The sequence below is a fragment of the Porcisia hertigi genome, chromosome 33 (genome assembly GCF_017918235.1).
Source record: "Porcisia hertigi strain C119 chromosome 33, whole genome shotgun sequence".
NCBI lineage: Eukaryota > Euglenozoa > Kinetoplastea > Trypanosomatida > Trypanosomatidae > Porcisia > Porcisia hertigi.
The window spans coordinates 232,080-249,332 of record NC_090592.1 but is presented as its reverse complement, the minus strand read 5'-3'; the positions used below and the strand labels follow the sequence as shown (position 1 = coordinate 249,332).

Below are 17,253 nucleotides of genomic sequence, written 5' to 3'. Positions count from 1 at the left end.
ACAAGGATTTTTGTCTCGATTCCCCCCCCCCCCCCTCCCCCGCCTCTCTTTTCATGTTGCTTAGTCGAACGTGCTCCTTTTAGCCCCCTTAACGCCCTCTCCTTCTTAGGATGGGTCAATCGCTTAATCCACTGCGCACCCATGAGGAGGTCCCAGATGATGTAAAGGCAGTCATTCCACCTATTGAGTACACACCAGCCCCGGAGGAAGACCGTCCCCACGACCGTGACCTTTGCGAGGATTGCGGCGAGTACTTTGGGTGGTTCTGCCGGAGTACCAACTGCGATTGGTGCGGTCGTCAACTGTGTACTCGGTGCTGTCCTAACGCTCATCTCCTCCAGGGAAATCCTGGGTGCCGGGCTTGCACGCGGAAAGCGTTTTGCATCCGCCGCGAGGCAATGCTAAAGAATCATCTTGAGAGTGCTGGGTTCCCATCGCAGCCCAAAGTGGGGGTGAGGCGGTAGAGGGAGAGACCCTATGCAGCGCAGCTGGTGCATTGGAGGATACCTGCGTCAACGACGCATGCACAGAGACTTCACACTCTTGCCTAGTTACGAACGAAGTCCCCAAACAACAGGTTGATACGAGGGGGCTGTGCCGTCCGAGTCTCTCTCTATATAATCGTATGCCTGTACGAGTGACGAGAATTCAGAGACAGTGAGGAGATTCACAAGAGAACGCGTGCGTGCGTGAAATATTTTACTCCCTTCAACGCGCTTCCGGGCTCTATCCCTGTTGTTGCTGCTGGTGCTCTAAGTGATGTTTGCTGTGGGCCTGGGCCGGTTCATCACACCCCCTTGTGGAATTGTAGGAGATGTTCCGTATGGAGGAAGTGGTGGCCCACCAGCGCTTTACAACTGCGGAGAGGCGTTTGGACGGTCGCTCGTGTCGACAGGTTCTCTCCGTCTTGCTTTCAGCATTCCTACCCGGACCTCTCCCCCCCCCCCCCCCCTCCCCATCAGTGGGTACTGCTCTGCAAGCACCGCTCTGCCCGGATGGCGCGTTGATAGGTGAAGAGGCACACCTCAGTGCGGGGGGGGGGGGTATCGCCATTCAAGCAACCACACTGCGGCGAAGCCGAGCAGCCCCTATCCCCCCTTGCCAATCTCGAACAACGTCGGGTGGCGACAGAGGGTCATACACCGCCTCCTCCCCCCCCCCCCCCCCCCCTCCACGACGTGCGACAGGGTGGCCACGTGTGCAGGGCGCACGTGGCGGGCAGGAGGGTGTGTCATCGTGGCCCTGGCGTCTCCACCTCTTCGGTGGCCTCATTGCCGACTTGCGGGTAGCCCGAGTGTCACAGCGAGGCCACGCCCCGCGTGGCGCTGTGCGTAATGCGAGCTGCTGTGAAGGGCGACCCGCGAAGCGAGTGCGGGCCGAGAGTGAGGCCGAGGCCGCGCTGAAGTGACGGAGTCGGCGCCTTGCTGTGATGTGTGTGTGTGTGTGTAGGGCCGCGCGGCCCCACACAATGGGGCTGTGAAGAGGCAGGCCTGGGTGGTGTAAGCGAGTGTGGCGTATGGGGAGTGGGGGGGGGGCGGTTCACGCGTTCAGTCGCCGAATACATACATGCAAGGCAATGTGTTTTCTTCTTGAGAGTCGTATGAGCTGAAGTGGATTGACACCTCTCCGCTGATTCCTGTCATTTCTCAAAAATGATGATTGCAGGATTCGTGCGTCGAAGCATCCGTTGCGAGGCACAGGCTGCACTTGACTCACCGAGAAGTGTTGAGCCTTCTCTTCCTCATGCGCTTTCTTATCGTATCCGCACACACAGGTACGCCCACGGCTGGGAAGATAACTAGTCGTGCTGGCGGTGGTCTTCTCTCCTTTTCTTTCTACCGGAAAGAACCCACAGAGGCTTTGGAGATTTTTCGGGGGGGGTGAGATGGCGGATTCGAATCCCCCCTGCTTATCCTTGCATCTTTTCACCATCCGTGTACTCCTCGTCAGCGCACAACAACAAAGCACGTACAACGGCACACGCATTACGTCTTTGGGGGACATATTGCTGACACTCCGCAATAGCCCCAGTTTCACTGTATACCAATGTTTTTGACGTCGCACGGCTCCGAGGATTGCTGATACGGCGCATGGTTCTCTCGGCACCACCACGGCTTCACCGCTTGCGCTGGGCACTCTCCATCTCCTTACACCACTCTTTTTTTTTGTGTCGTTTCTACACCTCTTTTAATGCACACACGCACACATCCCTACAAATGTGCACTCTGTACTCTGCGCACTTCTCTCATCTCAGATTGGGTCTCCACGCCTTTGGGTATGGGCACCTGTTCTCATTTTGGCATATTGACTGTTTTTGAAGCAACATCGACGATCTCTGTTTGTTTCTCCTCCTGGCCAGTGCACACGCCCCCCCCCCCTTCCTTCCTTTCTTTTCTAGGTCAACTTTTGCGATCAAGTTCCCTGTGCGATTGCGTCTCAAGCGTTTTCTCTCAGTTCTTTCGCTCTGGCCGCTTCACTGAGCGTACTTGACACACAAGGTGAACACCTCGCTCACCCCCGCTCGCCTACAGTGGCAAAGAGGTGTGTGTGTGTGGTCGGTTTCACCATAGAGAAGTGTGTCTAGCGGTTTTGTCTTTCTCGCACATTGACGTCAGTCATAGAGTGTCGTGCCTGGTGTGTCGCCATTTGTGCACTTTTATTCGTGTGCCGCCTGGGGCCGTCCATCGTCCTCACTCGTCTTTGAAGTGCAAAGGCAAACAACCGGGGGGAGAACGAGGGTGACCGTCCCGTAGTGTGTCTCCTTTCGCCCCTATCTCAGCAATGAAGCGTTCCCGGCAGGAGGAGGATGTGGTTTCCGCACGCATAGAGGTGCATGATGCCCCCGCCGTTGCTTCTGTCGCTGCCACCTCATCGTCCTCCTCCTGCGCGTTGTACTTCGAGGTCATCTTTGGTATCACCTCTCGGCGAAGTGGATCACTGGAGGCGGAACGGGCGGCACTCCTGTCGAGGCTGCTTGGTGCCACCAACGTCACCCTTGCGTCCACAACTCAGACCTCGTCTGTGACTACCAGCTCAGTGACGTCGGTTGACGTTGCGACGCTGCTGGAAGATGACGTTGCTATCTGTTTGGGAGGCTTCACAAAGGAGTTGGTGTATCAGCAGCTTCTGCACTGCAGTGAAGAGGGGTCGATCCTGCGCTTGCTCACCGTGGAGCTGGTTGCCAACGACGGCCGCACGCTGGTGCTCGCAGCTCCGCAACTGTCAAACCCAGGGAGTGAGGCAGCCAGCACCTCACCATTGCTTATGGACGTCGCGGACGCTGACAGGGCATCTGCTGCGCAGCCAGAGGAGATTGGGGACGCTGCTGTCGCCCATCCCGGTGATTTGTTGCTCATTCGTTGCCAGCCGAGATGTCCGCCAACAAATGTTGCCGAGGCGTCCGGCATCGCGAGCGAAAACGGCCGGGTGTGCGGTGCGGCTTTGGCGACGCACCAGGAATTCGTGACATACAACATGTCCCTCTTCACCGCCTCGGATCTCGACCTCTGGCGTGAGGCAGTTGAAGGGAGCATAGCAGTCGTGGTGCGCTGGCTGGTGGCTCTGCTGCAGCAGCCCCCAGGTCTCACGCAGCTGGCCTTCATTGAAGCAGCAGCAGCGTCGTCGTCGCCGCCAAGCGTAGGAGGCAACGCTGACCGTGAGGGCTGGCGGCGAGCGCTTCAGCTGCCCTTGCTGCTATGCCTCAAACCGGACGCCATGCGCGGTGCCGACACTGGAACGCTTGACCGACTGCGGCGCACCATCGGATTTGCACTGCGCACCCTCCTCGCAGTGTTTCTACACGTGGAGTCGGCCATGCGCTTGCCGCGGCTCTGCCAGCGGTTGGTCTATCTCTTCCTTTCGTCTCCACTGTACGTGGACGGAGCTTCGCAGGTGGTGGTGCAGTTGCTAGCCACAGATCCTGTTGCGTCTACCCGGCAGCTGATGACCCACACGCTTCACTCCTGCTTGCTGCTAGGGTTACAGTACGCGAGCGATAGCGCTTCTGTGTCGATGGACACCTCTCTCGCTACGATTGAGGTGCGACGCAGTGCCCGACAGGCTTGCAACGGCTTCGAGCTGGTTCTTGCTCGTCTTTCCCACGCGTGGCTCCAGCAGTCCCAGAGCGGGCGCAGCAAAGGAACTGCGATGGATGTAAGCGGGTCGGAGGAGGCGTTCCCCGAAGTTCTGGAAGCGGTGGCCGCCACCGGTGTCTTTAAGGAGGTAGTGCGCTGGCTGCAGCTGGAGGACGATGCGCGACGCTCACACGCCCACCTCGATGCCAGCCGCGGCGCTGCCATCGACAGTGTGACGGATACTCTCGCTGAGCTCCTTGTTCCCCCCGTCCTGCAACAAATCCAGGATGGGAAACACTTACAGGATCGCACGGTGACTGAGCAGTTGACGGCTCTGCGGCGTACCTACAACCCGTACCTAGGCCATGAGGTCCTGCAGTTTCTCCGCAGCACTGCTTTGGCAGCCTATGCTGAACTCTACGGCAGTACCGCTCGTGCAGCTCGGCGTGTGATCAAGTTGTCTGGCGGGGCGGCGGAGCTGAGCAGAAGTCGTCTCGATGACGTCATAGCGGTGCGTGTGAGCGATGTGGAGGCTGTGCGCCCTCGCTCTGGCGGGCTGGCAGAATACTCGCTGGCAGAGCTGCAGCACTACGCTGCCTTTGGTCTGCCGGTAGACTTGTGCGTGCGAGGGTCGCGTGAGAAGCGGCATCAAGACGAGATGAAGACACTGATGTCAGCTCTGCAGTCAGCTCGAGTATCTGACGAGGATGCTTCTCTCTTTGCTTATGTCATGGTGCATCTCAACGATCAGTGGATTCTCTTCCCATTGGTGCTCACCCATTTGAAATCCGGCAGCTCGTCCAGGGAAAAAGACAGCAGCGTTTCCACTGCCTTCTCGCGCGTGAGAGCCCACGTGCTGCGCGATGGGGATATGCTGACGGACTTTGTTCTTACGAGCGCCGCCGCCGCAGAGGATGGGGAGGCGCAGGCGTGGATTGTGTTGGGGGCAGAGGCAGCGGGGAATCAGAGACGCGGCTCTCGACGTCGGCGCGCAGCGTTGCTTTCGGCAACGGCCGCCGCACCGCAAGAGCGACTCCTTCCTGCTGGCACACCAGCCTTGGCGTACCTGGATTGCCTACGACGCCTTCACGCCTTGTCCGTTAGTGTGCGACAAGCGGAGGCTGGCGTGAACAGTAAAGGACGCGCGAATACCGCGGCGACTCGTGGTGGCATCAGCAGTGCAGGCCGTCCGTTCGGTGCGGACGCGGTGTTGGGTCTCTGGACCGAGCACTTCACCGATGGCTCCGTTCCGATGCAGCGTTACGTGTCGTCCCTCACTCCTTCAGTTTCTGCTCTGCTGTCTGGCACTGGCAGCACAGTTGATGCCGCCTCGTCTTCTAGCGTGACTGGAAAGAGTTCGGGCAATGCAACGTCTACTTCGTTACAGGCTCTTCTAGCTTCGGTCAACGACGCAGTCGGGTTCTCCTCGGCGCAGGTGGAGGCCCTTCACTCCCTCACCGCCGGTACTGGCGTTGGCAGCAACCGCGCCTGCACCGCGGTGCAAGGGGGCTGTGGCACCTCTGTATCAGTGAGAGCGGTCGACGGGTGCACCGGCAGTGGCAAAACTGCCATTCTATACGCCTCGGCGCTGGTGCGAGGCAAGCTGCACGCGGCCGCGCGACAGGAGCAGCAGCGCAACCTGCAAGGAGGCCTCAGGCGTGCGATGGCGTCTGTCAAGCAGGCTACTACTGCGCTGCGTCGTGCTTCTCCGGCGGAGCTCTTCTCCACTCCTGCGGGTGAAGGCGCCGGGCATGATATGTTAGATGAGGTGAGTCTCGTCGCCGCAGAGGCTCGTCGGCTGTATCAGCAACTCAACGAGGGGTTCCTGTACTGCTCCACACCGCTGCTGCTGCGCCCCGCGGTCGCCACGTCCGCCGTGCCGGCCGCAGTCGCCCAGTTTCTGTTCGACTCTAGCAAAGGGCATACAGACGAGGAGCACGAGAGGGGGAGGCACAACAGCCCACGAAATGCTTTATCGGCATGGAAGCTGAGCGAGATAACTTCTCTCGCAGAGTTGGTGAGGGAGTCTCACGCGCGGTCTCTAAACGCGCCGCTCACAGCGCAGCTGAACATCGAGCTACGCCGCCTTGAAGTCACCGGTTTGTGGAGCGGCCAGTGCCGCACTGCAGCGTCAGTGGCAGCGCCACTGCTCTCGTTAACTCTGTCTGCGCGTGATGCGGCCGATGTGGCGGCATATGCAAGTGCGTCCTCTTCCCCTGCGCGAACATGGGCTGAGTTTGTTGTGTCCGACTTCTGGCCGGAGAGCGATGTGACTAGGTCTCTCAACCTTGGCTCTGCCTCAGCTCAGGACGATGTCGCTTCTGCGACGTGGGAATCGCTGACTGCTGCCCCGGAGGGGCGCTATGCACCTGTTACAATGCCAGCTACCACGCGTCTATCCTCTTTGTCGAAGGAGCAGCTGGAGGGGTGGCACAGCGTCTACCTTGAGAAGCAGGGTGAGCTCGCGCAGCACATCCACGCGGCCGTACACGAATCTGTCAGGTCAATTTTTCAAATGTTTTTGGATCTGGTCTGGGGCGTCGCTGCCACCTCGCAGAGCACACGACATACCCTCATTACCAGCACTCCGACGGAGTTGACGCAGGGGCTGCTGCTGCCGTACCTTTGGTGCTGGCAACCGTCGCATATGTGCGTCGATGACATCGATGCGGTGCAGGACGGAGTTTTTGCGATGCTGACGCCGGTCTCGAGTTTCGTCTATTCCCTCACCTCTGAGGTACCAGCCTTTCAGGAGCGTCGTCGGTCACATGAGCGCATCGTGCTCGCATTGCTGAGGTCACTGTGTACGGAGCTAAAGCGCACTAGTAGCCTCACTACAACAGTCCTACAGGACTCGTTGCGATGCCGCCGTGCGGAGGTGCAGGCCCTGCTGCGCTACACTATCGAGGACGCCCGGCTGCTGTCCGCGGCCACAGAAGAGCACGCAAATGGCGACGGCGATGGCTCTCAGCAAGACGAAGAGGCCCGTGCATCGTCGGAGCCGCTTGTGGAAGGCAACGACACCGCTTCACCACCCCCTGCCTTTCCCGGGCTGGCTTCGTACAGTGCAGTGGAGGTGTGGTGCCATGGCGCTTCAATGGTCAACTGCGTTGCTGCTGATGCTGCTGCAACGGTGTTTCTTATGGAGTATCTCTCCAGTTACCACCCTGCGTGTCAAGACCCCGCGTCAACGAAGACAACGCAACCCGCGCAAACATCTTTCGGTATCTACACGAGTACTGCGGCTGAGGCAGAGACGATCTCGGCGGCTCTTTCGACCTCTGCGCTGGCGCGCTCTCCTCATTTTCTGCGGCAGTCGGTGCGAGTGTGGAAGGAGTCACTCGAGGATGCCGGCAACGAGGTCGTCTCACCAGCGTCGATTGCGACAACGACGTCGTCAGTAACGACCACAGCCATGCCCTACACCAGCCTTGAAGAGTCGGAGTGCGAAGCCGAAGTGGGCATTGTGTGCCTCTCTGGCCTGCTCGAGGTCGTGATCGGCGCGCTGCATAAGAGTCGCAGCGGCTCTTCTAGTCCCGATGTCAACGGTGGTGCTAATCGGCCAGACGTGCGGCAGCATCATTGGCGTAAGCTTTGGGCAGAGTCATCTGATGGATCGGCGTCGCTCTTCGTGACGCGTTTGCAGTGGTGGCTCTGGCGGCTGCTCCGGCGAGTGCGCCATGGTGTGTTTCTCATCGGCAGTCGCGAGCTGTTCGCTTGCATCCCGTTGTTCACCAAAGCCGAGTCTCTAGTGCAGCACCAGCGGCGCTTGCTGACGCCAAAGGACCATCGCGGTTATTGGCTTCCTGATGAGGTAGGAGCCAGCGTGCTGGCGATGGTGTGTCCTGACCACTTCAAGTGCCGTCGTATCGCCGTCGTGCAAGAGCACGACGATGCCGAGGCTGCCGCAGCGCTGTCGCCGGAGGGTGACGAGGAGGATGAGGACGCAAAGCAGGAGTATGTGACTGTCAAGGTGCATGGACCCACCGAGTGCCTCTCGCTTTGCCTGCAGGTGTACGATGCGTGCCCCAATTTTTCGCATGCGTGTTTGAGACCATGTCACGCGCAGCACCGCATCGGTTCGGCACACATTGAGGAGAGCGGCAGCTTGATGGAGGGCGATAATCCTCACGCGTCGTGCCCCTATCCCTGCTGTGCAAGGCTGCCCTGCGGCCATGCATGCCACCGTGTCTGTGGTGCGTCGTGTGCGCCATGCGCCTACTCTGGTCTGACTGAGTTAACGTGTGGTCAACGAGTGGTGAGCGGGACGGATGGCAATCAGGTAGTGCAGCACGCCTTTTTCCATCATTTCCAGGAGCGTAGGTGCGGGGAACCGACGGGGCTGTGTCGCTCACCTGTCTCGGTCTTGTGCACGCGCTGCGGCACCCGTTCGATCGTCGCATGCCATTCTGTCACAGCGCAATTGTCTAGCCGTCGGCGCAACGCCGAAGAAGAAAAGGCTGAGCAGACTGGGGTGACTGGCGATGTCCCGTACGTGCTCGAGGAGACGGCGTGCGCTGGGTGCGTGGGGCTCTACAACAAAGTTGCGAAAAGGTTCGGCCACGAGCTGCTGGCCACACCACCGGTAGACCACACCCAAGGGGATCATAACACGACGGCACAACGTTCACACAGCGGCACCGATACGAATGATGGCAACGAGGAGGAAGATGTCGGGGCGAGGGGAGCAGATCTCCCACGCCATCTCCTCTCCGATGAGGCCCAGAGCGAGCTTCTCCGCGAGTTGACCATCGCTAGCAAGAAATGCGAACTACTGGTGAGGAAGGAGGCGCTGGAGATCAGCAGCGGGAGAGCAATGGAGAAGTCTGACTACGCTGTGTACTCTGCACAGTACGAGGCGCTGAGGGCCAGACAACAATCGCAGGAGAAGGCCTGGCGGGATGCCTATCAGGTGGTGCTGGACAACTGGGCTGTGAAGTTGCGGCATGCACTGGAGATGCAGACGGCCCTTAACACGGAACTGGACACGCTAATGCCTCGCCTCGTGGCGGAGGCAACTGAGGAGGCGCAGATGCAGCGGCAACAGTTTGCCGAGTAGAGTACCATTAAAGGGAGGAGAGTGAGAGGCTGCAACGAGTAAAGTGTGGTGAGATGTTTGGTGGTGGCGTGGTCGGGAGGGGAAAGGAGGAAGGCGCGGTGTGGCAAAGAGAGGCGACCGCTCCTGAGATGGCGGGCGTTTATGACCATGAGGGGGTGGGGTGGGGGGTGGAAGTTTTTTTTTTTTCGGGGGGAGGGAGGGGGGAGGGGAGAGACTTGACAGAAGCCTGGAATAGACGGCCTCATCTCAGCGCTCTGCCAGTACTCTTCACCTTACTGCCGCACTTCTTTGCCATTCTGGGTTAAAGCACGACGTTTAGGTGAACCAAGCACATCTATAACGGGAGAATTTGAGAAATTCGGATGTGCTAGATGCCTGCGAAGGTTCTACCTCCCCCCCCCTCCCCCCCCCCTCACTCTCTGAGCCATGACGACTGTTTCCCTCCCCCTTTCCCCTCCTCCCCCCGCTTTTGTATTCTGGATAAATCACGCATATTGTTCACACAGACACGCGCATCGCTGCCGAGAGAAGATTTGCTTAATCCCCTCAGGCTCCGGGGGAGGGGGGGGATGGAGGGAATCGAGGTAAAACACACGCGATTCGTCGAGCCCCACGACGGATGCCAGCGGCATTTGGGATCTCGAGCATTCACTATGTCTTCACTCAGTGCGTCGTGAATGCCATCACAGATGGTGGGCGAAAGTGGTGTGGGTGGGCGGTGTGGAAGGATGACTTTTCAGAAACTCCGTGTGGATTCTACTCAGTGATGGTGGCTGCGCTACAGCTTTTTGTAGGGTCAAGGCGCGTCGTTGTCGCGCTGTGTCCGTGGCCCCCCCCCCAACACACACACTCCTGTTCTAAGGGATCGTTGGGCTAGGTGCATCCGCTTCGTCTGATTGATGTGCAAACATTTGTCTACCTCCTCCATCGTTGAACTTGTTCGTCCACTCCCGTTTGCATTTGACACACACACACACACACACACACAGCACAGCAACGAATATCCCCCACCGTCACGTTGAGGACCAGAAAAAGTGTCACGTAATCGGCACCTGTACCAATAGCAAGACGAGATACAGCCAGGGGGGGGGGTAGCCACCAGAGGTGAGATGCAAACGCGCATCTGGGCTCTGCGGCGGTCTGAAGGACTCCTCAGGCGAGCATCGGCTACTTCCATGAGAATCGGTGTCCTCGACATCTCTCTAATGGCCTTGACTTCTGTGACGTCAACAACTTGGCGGAGAGGCTTGGCATCTCACCAAAGAAACTCGTGTTTGTCCCTGATTTCCTGCTGCTGCCGCGCCCCTCAGCGGAGTGTGTTCGTACGTTTCCAACCCACGCCCAATGACACGTGCTATAAGTTTTATGTCGATGGGATAGACTTTCTGCCGCCCGAGACGCACACGATGATGTTTGACAGCTCAAACAGTTACTTATCTCCCCTTGCTCACACACTTCTCGAAGCCCTGCCGATGGTGGAGGAGGTTACAGTGGGCCGATCTTTTGTGACAGTGAAGCGCGTGGAAGTGGCGGACACGGAGGCAGCAGCGCGCTACTTCGCCATGAAGTTTCGAGGGGCGCATCAGAGCAACGTTATCGACGAGGCGGCCGCAGCGACACGCTCACAGGCGCTGCAGCAGCACGCCTCTGATGTTTTGAAAGAGGAGGGCGACACGGACAGTGAGGCAGTAGCCCCACTGCGCGGCTGCAACACCACTTCTATTCCATTATCATCCTCGTCGTCAGACGAGTCGTTCGACATGGGCGGGTTTTCGGTCTCTTCGTCTTTGCAGGACGGGCAATTGGACGAGGCTGTCTTGCAGGATATGATTTCTTCGTCGGATTGGTCAGAGCTCAAGTTTCACGTGAGTGCACTGCTCACGGACCACATCAGCAGCGGCAATTCTCACGTTGATCCCACCGCCCCCAACCCCCACGCTGACACCGTCCCAGAGGAAGGCGACTCGGAGGTGGTGCTCATGATCAAGGAGCTAGTGGGCACCACAATTAGACCGCAGCTTCAAGAGGACGGCGGCGACCTCCGCTTCGTGAGCTTTGACCCCGTAGTGGGCGACCTGCACGTCGAACTGCTTGGGGCTTGCCGCACATGCAAGAGTAGTAAGTCAACCCTGGTTGATATGATCGAGCGGACCACGCGGCATTGGATACCTGAAGTGAAAGCTGTCAAGGACGTATCGCGGGCCAGCTCCGTCTTCCAGGAGTGCGCCGCAGATCGCAGTGCAGCGGCCTCCTCAAGCACGGTGGGTCTCTCAAACTCGCTACCAACAGGCCTGCCCACAGAGGTGTGTGACAACACTCAGCTGAACGCAGAGGGTCGAGTGAAGTTCTCGCCCTCGTCGACGTCCGTGACGACGCGCGGTGCGCCGGGTGCTTTCAGGATCGTGCGCGAGGTGCGGGAGTCTTCTTGTGGCGCCGCGGCAACTACATCCGCGGCTGCCACACGCTCATGACGCGCGTCATGGCGTCCTGCTGCACTGCGGCCGCCCTGCACCACCCCTGCCTTCCCCAAACCTTTTCTGAATCTTCGCAGTTTTCATACTTCTGTTCCTGTGTATGCCCCCCTTGCCAATCTCGAACAGCGTCGGGTGGCGACAGAGGGTCATACACCGCCTCCTCCCCCCCCTCCACGACGTGCGACAGGGTGGTCACGTGTGCAGGGCGCACGTGGCGGGCAGGAGGGTGTGTCATCGTGGCCCTGGCGTCTCCACCTCTTCGGTGGCCTCATTGCCGACTTGCGGGTAGCCCGAGTGTCACAGCGAGGCCACGCCCCGCGTGGCGCTGTGCGTAATGCGAGCTGCTGTGAAGGGCGACCCGCGAAGCGAGTGCGGGCCGAGAGTGAGGCCGAGGCCGCGCTGAGGTGACGGAGTTGGCGCCTTGCTGTGATGTCTGTGTGTGTGTGTAGGGCCGCGCGGCGCCACACAATGGGGCTGTGAAGAGGCAGGCCTGGGTGGTGTAACCGAGTGTGGCGTATGGGGAGTGGGGGGGGGGGGCGATTCACGCGTTCAGTTGCCGAATACATACATGCATGCAAGGAAAATGCAAAGAGGCCCTCTGGTTTTATCCCCACTGCTTCACAGTGAGAGGCACACGTGGGGTAGGACGAATCTGAGGAGGGTGTGAAGCAGGGTTCCGGTTTGGTTGCGTCTCATCTTCCAATGGCCGTAGAGGTAGGGGGCCACAAGGCATCCATTCCTTTGAAAAAAAGGCACGCGAATAAACGTTGAGTGGAGGAGAGGGGGCACCTTTGTGCCTGTGTTTGTATTCATTCTCTCTCCCCCTTAGGTCCTCGGACAATCTGAGGTGGAGGGGGAGATAGAGGCTGTGTGTGAAAGAGGAACTAGCCAAGTTGCTATGCCCACGATTTTCTTGTGTCTCCAAGACTATAGAGAGGAGCATAGCGCTTTTTCCACGTGATGCACCTGATCTTGGGTAGGGGGAATCGTATGCGCGGAGCAGGCGACAGGGAAACAGCGTCGCGCACGTGCGCATGTGCGTTTATGCATGCCTTCTTTTGCTTGTATCGAAACAGCTCTCTCCCTACAAACTTCTCATCTGTGCCTGTGCATTTTTGGAGGGTCGTCGTGAGTGCTTGAAGGTTTGTGTGTGTGTGTGTGTGTGATGCATGCGTTGCGGACACCCCCACTTCCCCTGTATTCTTCGATCTCTGCCGCTAAGGAGAACCTGCGGTGCGAGATCACCCCCCCCCTCCCTTTCCCATTGAAGACGCTTTGCTTTCATCTGCAGAGGTGTGCTCATCTCTGAACACAGACAGAGCCGCTCAGAGCTACCTCTTCGCGATGATGAGAGGACTGCCGCTGTTCCTTCAGCGAATGCGTGCTGCCAAGGAAGGCGGCATACGTCGTCTTCGACAGGTGTCCTTGCTAGCCTGTGGAACGCATGAGGGACGGCGTCATCACACCGATGTGCCATGTGCCCCTGAGGATGCACCTGGTACCCCAGCGAGGTACGAGATCGTCAGTGACCCTTCAAGCTCAGTCGAGGTTCGAGTCTGGCGCCAAGGTGTGGAGGTGGAGCGTACAGCGAGTGAGCAGCTCGCTCGCCTTTCTCGCATGAGTCCGAGCGTCATCCCAGCACCCGTGGCCGTCATGCCCGATGTCCACGCTGGGATGGGCTGCACTGTAGGCCTGGTCTTGCCCACTGTGCGCGCCATTATACCGGCGTGTGTCGGTGTTGACATTGGTTGCGGCATGATTGCCATTGAAACCTCCCTCACTGCAGAGAACCTTCCGAGTTCACTGGATGACCTGCGACTCGCTATTGAGCTAAGTGTCCCACATGGGCGCACCCATGGCGGTCAGAGCGCTGCAGATGCGGGCAGCTGGCGCAATGATGTGCCGACACACGTGCAACGGCTGTGGAAGAAGCACCTCGCTGCTGGTTTCGAGCAGCTGTGCCTCCGGCACGCACAGCTGGAGAACACGAATAACATCAACCACCTCGGCACACTCGGCACTGGAAACCACTTTATTGAACTTTGCCTCGATGATCAGAAACCGCGAAAGCACGTGTGGGTTATGCTGCACTCCGGGTCACGCGGTATCGGCAACCGCATTGGGTCCGTGTTCATTGAGCTCGCCAAAAAGGAAATGGAGTCGCGCCTAATTCACCTCCCTGACGCCGACCTTGCGTATCTCCACGAAGGCACCGCGCCGTTTGATGACTACATCTTGGCGGTGAAGTGGGCGCAGACGTACGCGTGGTGGAATCGACAGGTGATGCTTGACGCCGTACTGGAGGCCATGCGAGGGTGCATCAAAACGCCATTCACGACGCTTCAGGCAGCTGTGAACTGTCACCACAACTACGTGGAGCGCGTTCGCATTCCTATTCGAGAGAGGCCGCAGGCGGCCTCGCCCGCCGGTGCGCATGGTCCGGCGGCGTTCCGAGAGGAGAATGTGTGGCTTACACGAAAGGGCGCTACATCTGCAAAGTTGGGTGAGCTTGCCGTGATTCCAGGATCCATGGGGGCGTGCAGCTATATTGTGCGTGGTAAAGGCAACGCGGCTAGCTACTGCTCTTGCTCGCACGGCGCTGGTCGGCGCTTCAGCCGCGGCGAGGCACGTCGACGATTCACTCTAGAAGACCACGAAGCGGCTACGCTGGGCATCGAATGCCGCAAGGATAGCGGTGTTCTGGACGAGACACCGGCCGCTTACAAAAGTATTGATGCTGTCATTGCTGCTCAAGATGACCTTGTTGAGGTGGTCACAGTGTTGCGGCAAGTTCTGTGTGTGAAAGGGTAAGGGAGGAGTATCGTGTGCTATCTTCTCCTTTCCACTGGCCTCCTCTCTCAGAGACAAAGATGTTCAGGTCTATCAACAGAACGAAGTCCACTGAGGATGCGCGCCTTTGGCTCTGTGCCAGTGCTTTCCTCTTTGTGGATATTTTGTTTTTCTGATAATGTGGATGGTGAAGAGGCACACCTCAGTGCGGGGGGGGGTATCGCCATTCAAGCAACCACACTGCGGCGAAGCCGAGCAGCCCCTATCCCCCCTTGCCAATCTCGAACAACGTCGGGTGGCGACAGAGGGTCATACACCGCCTCCCCCCCCCCTCCTCCACGACGTGCGACGTGGGTGGTGGTGGTGGAAGACGAGGACGGCCTGCGACAGGGTGGTCACGTGTGCAGGGCGCACGTGGCGGGCAGGCGGGTGTGTCATCGTGGCCCTGGCGTCTCCACCTCTTCGGGACCTCATTGCCGACTTGCGGGTAGCCCGAGTGTCACAGCGAGGCCACGCCCCGCGTGGCGCTGTGCATAATGCGAGCTGCTGTGAAGGGCGACCCGCGAAGCGAGTGCGGGCCGAGAGTGAGGCCGAGGCCGCGCTGAGGTGACGGAGTCGGCGCCTTGCTGTGATGTGTGTGTGTGTGTGTAGGGCGGCGCGGCACCACACAATGGGGCTGTGAAGAGGCAGGCCTGGGTGGTGTAACCGAGTGTGGCGTATGGGGGGGGGGGCGGAGGTTTATGCGTTGATTTGCCAAATAGAATCGGTTTCAAAGGAAGCCAAGTGTGTTTTACTTGAGCGACGCAGTCGAGAACGAAACGTATCCCGAAAACAACTTGGCCGATTACCCCCGGACTGTCTTGCGCCCCACTCTATGTGATGCAATAAGTCTGCCTGAAGGGAAAGTGGAGGCAAATCAGCGACGTCAGGCATTATCGCTGTCTGGGATAACGTTGCGTAGCAGCATTTCACGCAACAGAAGTCCCTCACGCTCTGCTGCATATTGACAGCTGCGCATACCCACTGAATGACGTGTGCTTCATTTGATCATCTTTTTTACCCCTAACTCCTAATATTACAGAATACGCGCATCTGAACGCGTCTTCACACCCTTACTTTCTCTGGTTTTGTGCGGAAGATACTCGTGGGCTTAGCAGCGCGTCGGTGAGCGTGTGGCCCCCCTCTGTCTGTATCCGGTGTTGCAGCGGCTATTGGAGGGGAGGGGAGAGGGGGCTCTGGTGGTGTTCTGCATGGTGTGTAGGAAAGCGTGTGGGCTGTGCTGGGACTCGATAGTCGCTGCACCTGCACGTCTTTGTGCGTCCATAGGTGCATGTATTTCGTGCCCGCTGCTCCCTCTGAGCGGTGCGGCTGCTCAGAGTCGATGCGACAAGTCGGAATGACGCCGGGGCAGGGTTGCGTCTACTGTCCTTTGCTGTGAAGCGGTGTTGGACCTGCTCCGCGAGAGGAGAAAGGCGCAGATCTCTCAGCGGTGCGTGTCAACCACATACATTGTACCCTCGGCGTGCGTTCTCATAGTCTACCAAGAGACGAGCCAAGTGTTGAGCAGGAAGGAGTGAAGGGGAGCCGAGCTGCGGTCTGGGGGGCTACGGAAGGGGGACTGGAGTGCGCACGCGCTTTGGACCCCCCCTCCCTCCCCCGCTCCGCCCTCTCTCCTGCCTCTTCCCCTCCGCATTTACTTGTCTGCTGGTGTCTTGGGAACATCACCTGTGCTGTTGTAGGGCCTCCCTTTTGTGGAAGAATGGAGAAAAAAGCGGATACAAGTGCGCACACATTAGCGGGCGACTGCGGGTGCGCCGGGCGCACGAACGTGTGCAACATCACGTCGGTGAGCGTGTGGCCCCCTCTGTCTGTATCCGGTGTTGCAGCGGCTATTGAAGGGGGAGAAAGGGGGCTCTGGTGGTGTTCTGCATGGTGTGTAGGAAAGCGTGTGGGCTGTGCTGGGACTCGATAGTCGCTGCACCTGCACGTCTTTGTGCGTCCATAGGTGCATGTATTTCGTGCCCGCTGCTCCCTCTGAGCGGTGCGGCTGCTCAGAGTCGATGCGACAAGTCGGAATGACGCCGGGGCAGGGTTGCGTCTACTGTCCTTTGCTGTGAAGCGGTGTTGGACCTGCTCCGCGAGAGGAGAAAGGCGCAGATCTCTCAGCGGTGCGTGTCAACCACATACATAGTACCCTCGGCGTGCGTTCTCATAGTCTACCAAGAGACGAGCCAAGTGTTGAGCAGGAAGGAGTGAAGGGGAGCCGAGCTGCGGTCTGGGGGGCTACGGAAGGGGGACTGGAGTGCGCACGCGCTTTGGACCCCCCCTCCCTCCCCCGCTCCGCCCTCTCTCCTGCCTCTTCCCCTCCGCATTTACTTGTCTGCTGGTGTCTTGGGAACATCATTTGTGCTGTTGTAGGGCCTCCCTTTTGTGGAAGAATGGAGAAAAAAGCGGATACAAGTGCGCACACATTAGCGGGCGACTGCGGGTGCGCCGGGCGCACGAACGTGTGCAACATCACGTCGGTGAGCGTGTGGCCCCCTCTGTCTGTATCCGGTGTTGCAGCGGCTATTGAAGGGGGGGGGAGAAAGGGGGCTCTGGTGGTGTTCTGCATGGTGTGTAGGAAAGCGTGTGGGCTGTGCTGGGACTCGATAGTCGCTGCACCTGCACGTCTTTGTGCGTCCATAGGTGCATGTATTTCGTGCCCGCTGCTCCCTCTGAGCGGTGCGGCTGCTCAGAGTCGATGCGACAAGTCGGAATGACGCCGGGGCAGGGTTGCGTGTACTGTCCTTTGCTGTGAAGCCGTGTTGGACCTGCTCCGCGAGAGGAGAAAGGCGCAGATCTCTCAGCGGTGCGT

At 59.0% G+C, this 17,253-nt stretch overlaps 4 protein-coding genes across 4 annotated transcripts; all 4 read left to right on the top strand.

Annotated features, from left to right (window-relative positions):
* Positions 1–110: 110 nt before the first annotated feature.
* On the top strand, positions 111–464 carry JKF63_02069 (uncharacterized protein; the record flags this gene model as incomplete). Its single annotated transcript, XM_067898112.1, has 1 exon — positions 111–464. One exon carries the CDS (start codon positions 111–113, stop codon positions 462–464), a length of 354 nt encoding a protein of 117 aa, XP_067754269.1.
* Positions 465–2,781: 2,317 nt separating this feature from the next.
* Positions 2,782–9,132, top strand: JKF63_02068 (uncharacterized protein; the record flags this gene model as incomplete). The annotated part of the gene is made up of 1 exon (XM_067898111.1): positions 2,782–9,132. One exon carries the CDS (start codon positions 2,782–2,784, stop codon positions 9,130–9,132), a length of 6,351 nt encoding a protein of 2,116 aa, XP_067754268.1.
* A 1,109-nt stretch (positions 9,133–10,241) lies between these two features.
* Positions 10,242–11,603, top strand: JKF63_02067 (uncharacterized protein; the record flags this gene model as incomplete). Its single annotated transcript, XM_067898110.1, has 1 exon — positions 10,242–11,603. One exon carries the CDS (start codon positions 10,242–10,244, stop codon positions 11,601–11,603), a length of 1,362 nt encoding a protein of 453 aa, XP_067754267.1.
* A 1,347-nt stretch (positions 11,604–12,950) lies between these two features.
* Positions 12,951–14,417, top strand: JKF63_02066 (uncharacterized protein; the record flags this gene model as incomplete). Its single annotated transcript, XM_067898109.1, has 1 exon — positions 12,951–14,417. The coding sequence occupies one exon, from the start codon at positions 12,951–12,953 to the stop codon at positions 14,415–14,417; it is 1,467 nt and encodes a 488-aa protein (XP_067754266.1).
* Positions 14,418–17,253: the final 2,836 nt, after the last annotated feature.